At 50.0% G+C, this 7,000-nt stretch overlaps 1 protein-coding gene across 1 annotated transcript; it reads left to right on the top strand.

Annotated features, from left to right (window-relative positions):
* The first annotated feature begins 3,433 nt into the window (after positions 1–3,433).
* LOC142586354 (uncharacterized) lies at positions 3,434–6,469 on the top strand. Its single transcript, XM_075697603.1, has 3 exons — positions 3,434–3,523; positions 4,951–5,273; positions 6,335–6,469. The coding sequence occupies exons 1-2, from the start codon at positions 3,434–3,436 to the stop codon at positions 5,215–5,217; spliced, it is 357 nt and encodes a 118-aa protein (XP_075553718.1). The 3' UTR covers positions 5,218–5,273; positions 6,335–6,469.
* The last annotated feature ends 531 nt before the right edge of the window (positions 6,470–7,000 follow it).

The raw sequence follows: 7,000 nt of genomic DNA, 5'->3' as shown, positions 1-7,000 counted from the left end.
CGGACGGTCGCCACCGTTCACCTAGGTTAAATGCAAACATATTTCCACTTTGTGATCTCAACTCACGACCGGCCGTTAACTCTTTTGTCTTTCCTGGTTTCGTAGTCCACCGAGTGCCGCCGTCTATGCAACGAGGTCTGAGAGGTTACCTTGAAAGCTCCACGAACGTCCGCACAAAGCCCCCTCGGCGCAGCTGTGCAGCGAAGGGCCAAGCAGGCTGACCTCCGAACGGCGAAAGCACGCTGCCCGGGATCGCCCCGACCTTTTCGTACGGCTTTTCACCGTCAGGACAAAACATTTCGGCAAGAAAACGCGAGCACGCGCTATAGACTCAAACAACGCGCGAGATGCAGGTAGAATAGGTCCCGCGTATGTGCCTCGGAAGCAACGACGAAGGCAGTAGCGCCAGCGGCAACAACGGTGGCGAAACGTGCTTGGCCCGCATGTCGGTGGCAGACAGGTCGTGTGAATGCGTCGTTTGCAGTCGCTAACGCTGCGGCAGCTGTACGTGACCTTTCGCGAAGTTGCCGAATCGTCCGTCCGCGCCAACGCAGTGCGCTCGCGGAGCTAGCGAACTGCAGCTCTTAGCGTTCGGCCGCTTCGGCCACCACTCCCAAACGCTCTCGAGACTCACAATTGCGCCCTCGCTTTCCCATTGCGTACATTAAGGTCCACATAACTGTCGTGCTCTCTCTCTTGACAACGAAATCCCAATGACGCCGGCGCCACGCCCTCCTTCACTCGCCCTCGAGATGTTCCACGTACATTCGTTCCTGCACTACATGCGCACTGCGCTGTATCAGCGAAGGCTTAATGCGCGCGCGCGCGCGAGCCAGCTGTCGATCTTAACGCCCGGGGGCGCGCAGGCACAGACTGTTCTTGACACGGCCGCGATGGTCGGACGTGACGAGCCGCGCTCGTTCCCGACTGCCCACGCGGTCGGCGGGAGTCGGACGGGGCCAGCGTGCAATCCACTTCGGCGATCCGCTTCGGAACTGTGCGACAGCGTAAGCAGGTTGCGTTCGCCGAAGTACTGGCGTCGCTTGCGCACGATGCTGGTCGCTGCTTTCACTGCCACACCCCGAAGAGAAAAACGACAGTGTGCTGTCAGCGGGTCCGTCGCTTTGTGGCCTTTGCAAGTGCAATAAGAGATAACTTTTGTTTTTTCCGCTCGCTGACTGTCTATGCGTGCGCCAGCAATCTAGCCATCCGAGATTCGCAACTATCTTTCTTCCTGAGCGCGCGCGTGTGTCCCCGTCATTTGTACGTTGTCGCTACGAGAAGGGGCACGGTGACAGCGTACTGCTAGCAAGGAGTGCGCTTCCGCGTTTGTGGACATACGCCCGGAAACTTCCTGCCACGAGGCAAAAACTTCAGAGGTGCCTATTTCCTTTCTAGGCAGCCTTAACTGGCTCGGGTCGGTGCAACACGTTGTCGATCAAAATTTCACTCGCTTCTCACTTGAATTCATTTGCACTTTGTGCTTCCATTAAGTGCAACAATACTATTGTGTAGGTGGGGTGAAGGGTGAAGGCAGAGATCTCCCCACAAAGATATCTGACTGATATCAACATTGTTGGATGCAATGAGGCCCTCTTCGAATTTGTTGTGGAACAGGCGCATCGACACGGACAAATCAGACACACGACACATAAGACAGCACACAGCGCTCTGTGTGGTCACATATGCATACTTTGTCTGTGCTGTTGTGGTCGCACTACCACGAATGAGAGGATAATCTGCCAGCAAGCCCATGTAACCGTGAAATCAGCATCAAGTCATAGAACAGGAAGCATGAGCACTCATGGCATAGAAAACCAATTCTGTTCGAAGAACCTGCTCCTATTTTGATACCCATGCCAGAAAGGAAATGAGCGAAGCACAAGCACCCTGCATTTCGCAAGAAGTAATGCATAATTTTACTAGAGGCACAATTAAACGCAGAGTTTCGCTAAGCTGACGTCGCGTGGACGGCTTTGCGTCCCGGTAGCGAAACAACAAGCAGACGACACAAGCATTGGGCATCACCACTTGGTAGTCGCACAATTTTCTCCGAATGAAAAAAAGACGGGGACTCGATGTTTTGCACCTGAACTCGTCGGGTACATATTGTACAAATGGTTTTTAGCAGTAAACAAATACATAGGCGAAGAATGATAGGTGTAACGTTAAGGGATAAGAAAAGAGCAGATTGGGTGAAGGAACAAACGCGAGTTAATGACATCTTAGTTGAAATCAAGAAAAAGAAATGGGCATGGGCAGGACATGTAATGAGGAGGGAAGATAACCGATGGTCATTAAGGGTTACGGACTGGATTCCAAGGGAAGGGAAGCGTAGCAGGGGGCGGCCGAAAGTTAGGTGGGCGGATGAGATTAAGAAGTTTGCAGGGATGGCATGGCCACAATTAGTACATGACCGGGGCTGTTGGAGAAATATGGGAGAGGCCTTTGCCCTGCAGTGGGCGTAACCAGGCTGATGATGATGATGATGATGATGATGAAATACATAGGCAAATAAGGCACATGAATATTGCATGCCTTCTTGCACACTACATGCTATCAGTGATCCATTCATTCTCTTAACATAAAGAGAGAAAGGCTACATACGCAAGAGTTAACCTACCAAGTTAAGAAAGGGACTAACGGAGTGACCAGTGGGAAAACAATGCATTTATGGCATTGTTTCTTTTTCTGCTATATGGCGTGCCGAAGCAATTATTAAATGTTCAGTTGTTTCTTAGTCCATTGGAGTGCCACATGTCTCCTTTCCCGCTCTCCATTTCTGTGTTTTTATGCTGGAAATAGTTTTAAAAGGACAGGGATTGAGTTATGCCGGGGTGAACGGTCGCATTCTTATGTCAAAATTGACAGTAGCAGCAGCAACAGGAAAGGTACAATGAATAATGCCCTGGAGGAAGAGCGCGGAAACTTTGCACGGCGACAGCTCCATCGTAACTGTCGCTCGTTACGAGAACGCCTCTACGGGCGTCGCGTGCAGGAGGTCTGTGCGAAGGAGTTGAAAGAATGAGAAGAGGCGAATGCAACGCTTAGGATGGAAGTGAGGGTGGTGGAAAGGGGGGAGGAGGAGGGGGATGTTGGACTGTTCTTTTCATCCGGTGCAAATGAACGGAAAGAGGACAAAAAACGAAGCGGTCCCTTTCTGACCGGCCTCTCACGTCTCTTCCGTGGGCCGAAAGTGACGGGCGAGGGTTTGGCCAGGTTGGCAAGAGTGCGCGCGTTCCGGGCTGACCGATGCGGACAGCGGGAATGCGAGGAAGAGCGGGGGGGAGTGCGCGAGTTAGTATAAAAGCCATCGACCTTACGTGCACCGAGACAAGCAAGCGGAAGACTTGCCCGAGGCATCTCAGCAGAAAGCTGTACCGTGTCGACCGTCTTCTCGCATATTTCGAGCAACGTCTGCAGCGTCAGCGTCATGAACGCCGTGAGTGACATTCCGGAGGAGATCCCCATTCGCGAACTACGAGCGCAGTGCAAGAGTAGTGTCATCGGACTCAGCCGTGTGGTGTGCAACTCAGTTCCCGCGCATGCGTAGTTCGTGCAGTCCAATGAGCCTGTACAAACAGTGAGAGGTGCGCACTGCATGATCTAAGCTAAGCTAACCTAACTTAACGGGTCACGAAGGGGTCAAATGTTCCGCTAAAATTTGCATAGGCAGTATGGTTATTTTTGACATGGATACGTTCGTGTGCAGAGGACGTATTATACCAAGGTAACCAGTGCGCAAATATTCGAAGTGGACTGCAGGCAGCACTACCTAATGGCGTTAGCTGGGAATGCGAGTGATACATTCATAACACCTTTTATATATTAATTGCATCTGCTTTGTCAGCTACGAAATATTATATTCGAATGAGGCTCCGATATCATGTATGGTGCTTTCTTAATACTATGCTCTCTGAGTTTTACTTTAGACAGAACCACCCACCTAAACTTTTTAGATTTTTTGGATTCACCTGGCCTGAAGTTGAATACCTAAACACTTTACATACGTTAGTATGCCAACCAGGGTTATATGCTACCCACGTGATATTCGAACCAGGCTCTTCTGGCGGCACAGAACTATACGGCTGCCAGGTATGGTAAGAGGTGGCTTAGTGCCCTCTGGATTTAGTAAGGTGGAAGCTATCCTGTCGGAATGTGTCCTCTCTAAGCACCACTGAAGCAGAAAGCACTGATACTCGACTACAAAGAAACCTGCTGATTTGCCGGGCAGGCATTCAATCGCTGTGCGGCAAAACGCGTTGCAGAAGATGATGAACATTTCTGCGTTGCACGCGAAAAGCTTCGCGTCACATAGATTTCAAAATGTGCGTTGGATTTGCATAATTAACCTTTTTCATTTCACCCTGTTTAAGTGCTATTCAATTTAAAGAGCATAATTATAGCCCTTACCTTCTCAAAATAGCCCGAAGCCAAAGCACCGCTGGCTTTTGAAACCAGTTCTGTCTGAAAAGTCTAACACAAGATGCGACACTGACAGTCTCTCCATCCTCGTACTCTGGGCAAGATTAATTCGGAAACGTTGCCTCTCTTTCCTTCACTTAAGTATGCAGTCAATATGACATCTTCGCTGTTCACCCTCAATCGTCCGAAGTAGCATGCCAGGTATTTCACTGGGCTAACATCTCCAGATGTCGTTAACCCTTTGTTTACCAGCGTCAACAACTGCTGCCATCATCGTACGTCTGTTAGAACCGTATTACAGGCCTTGAAGGCTTCTACTTGGAACGTTGTGGCTTTAAATGCTGAGTATATGCCACTTCGATGCTTTTGTAACATTCCGTTGTGTATCTATTTACGCATTTGAAAGAAGCGAGGGGAAACAATCCGTGTTGAGGCTGACACCTTCGTGGGGGAAAAAGAAATGGTTAACGCCCCCCCTCTTTTTTTTTCTCTCTCTCTCTCTGTCTGATTACGCGTGGACTGCAGGTTCTGTCAACCGCCTTCTTGCTCGTGGCGTCGCTATGCGTCGTGCACGCTGGCTACCCAGCCCTGCTGCCGTACGGCTACGGCTACGGCGCAGCGCACGCCCTGGTAGTGCCCAAGGTGGTGGCGCCCGTGTACACGCCCGTGGTGGCCAAGGTGCCCACGGCCGTCAGCTACTCCTACTTCCACGCGGTCCATCCGCCGCCGGTGATCAAGCTCCACGCAGCGCCGGCCCTGGTGAAGCTGCCGTACGCGCCGTTCTACCACTGAGGGAACTGCACGGTCTCCACTACCTTCCAACGCGAAAGCGGCCGCAAGCCTATCAGGTGAGCGTCCGCCGCCGACTGGAGATGCTCGGGCCGCAAAAAATGGGAGATTCTGGATACAGTTTTACCATGCGAGGTTCTTCAGTGTGCGTGGAACTCTCGGCAAACGCGTACTTTCTTGCAGTCCGCCCTAATCTTAGTGCGATCGTCGTGGTGGTGAATAATAACACTGCCGCCCGTGTGCACAGCAGCAGGAGACCTTAGACGCCAGGCCACAACAGCTGATGGAGGAGGAGAGAGTAACAAGAGGAAAGATAAAAGAATCAACCAGAAAAAAAAAGGAACGTTCACTTTGTGTCGAGGACTGCCCCGATATTTATGTCCGCACAATACAAAGGGTAGGCTTTTGTGCTGTGGTGGTGCCGTCGTCCTAGCTTGTTTCCCGGATATTCTGAAGGTGAAAGTCAGTAATCTCGACAGCTCATTTCTTGCGATATCAAATTTTGCCTTAAGTAAAGTCCATTGTGACGCCTTGCTGGCACGGTAATTTTCGCGTTAATATGCCTGAGCATCGTCATTATTATCATCCTCGTCAAGTCTAATGCCAGACGACAGTAACCCTCAGTTACCAGTGTGCGACGTTAGCCGAGAGCCTCTTGCGCTTGTAAGTCTTCTAGTCTAATCCCTGACCCATGGAATACACGGCGTGAAAAGAAAGTCCACCTACGCTGACTTGACCAATCAGCAGACATTAAATGTGATAGACTCGGAAACGATGATCAGTAATATGGCCTTCGTATACGCATTAGCTAAGACGTGCTTTTCAACACGCTTATGCGAATATGTTCCCTTTTTTCCCCCTTTCGTGTGTCTTGCACTATACCTTGCAACAAAGCTATTTCTGCGGATGACAGTCGACATGAGCCACATGACGTCGCATACTGGAAGCCCGCTCGCGCAATTTAGTGGTGCCAAATCATACCATGTATACGCATGAGCCGATGGACGCGTACGCCTTCGGTATAGTGGCACTATTTCGATACACCTTACCATTGAGTTCGATTCATACAATGTGGGCTCTTGCTATCGCTTTAACGGGCACCTTTTTTTTTTTCCTGCAGTTTCCGTGACCTTACTCCCGACGGTGCTCGGAGCTCGGCAACTGGACTTGGCTGCGTACCTACCGCCTCGGTCAACGGGCGCGGTGGGAAGTCCACACACCTCCACGGCTGACCAATCTGCAGCACGCCAGCGATGTACAAAGCAGCCTGAATAAAGGCCGTATTATTTGCAACACTTGACCAAGGCCTGCGCCGTCGTATATGGTTGAAGGTGCCATGAAAAGACGATAATAGTTCTCTAGGTGCGTTGTCACCAAGGGCCAACACATACGGAGCGCACAGCGTAGTGCCACTGAGAGTGTGCGACGACTGTGCACACTCTCAGTGTCCTCCTTCTTTTAATGCGTTAGCATTAGGAGAGTTAAAGTGAAAAAAAAAGTATATGTGCATGAAGTGTGGGAAACCGGTCACACGGAAAGAAGGGTATGGGAGAGCTTAGAATGGGGCGAATGCTGTGCGCGTGTTTATACATACATACATACATACATACATACATACATACATACATACATACATACATACATACATACATACATACATACATACATACATACATACATACATACATACATACATACATACATACATACATACATACATACATACATACATACATACATACATACATACATACATACATACATACATACATACATACATACATAC

The sequence above is a fragment of the Dermacentor variabilis genome, chromosome 6, assembly GCF_050947875.1.
Source record: "Dermacentor variabilis isolate Ectoservices chromosome 6, ASM5094787v1, whole genome shotgun sequence".
In the NCBI taxonomy this organism is placed as follows: Eukaryota; Metazoa; Arthropoda; class Arachnida; order Ixodida; family Ixodidae; genus Dermacentor; species Dermacentor variabilis.
Note: the sequence above shows the minus strand (reverse complement) of the source record. Positions and strands in the feature narration are given on the sequence as shown.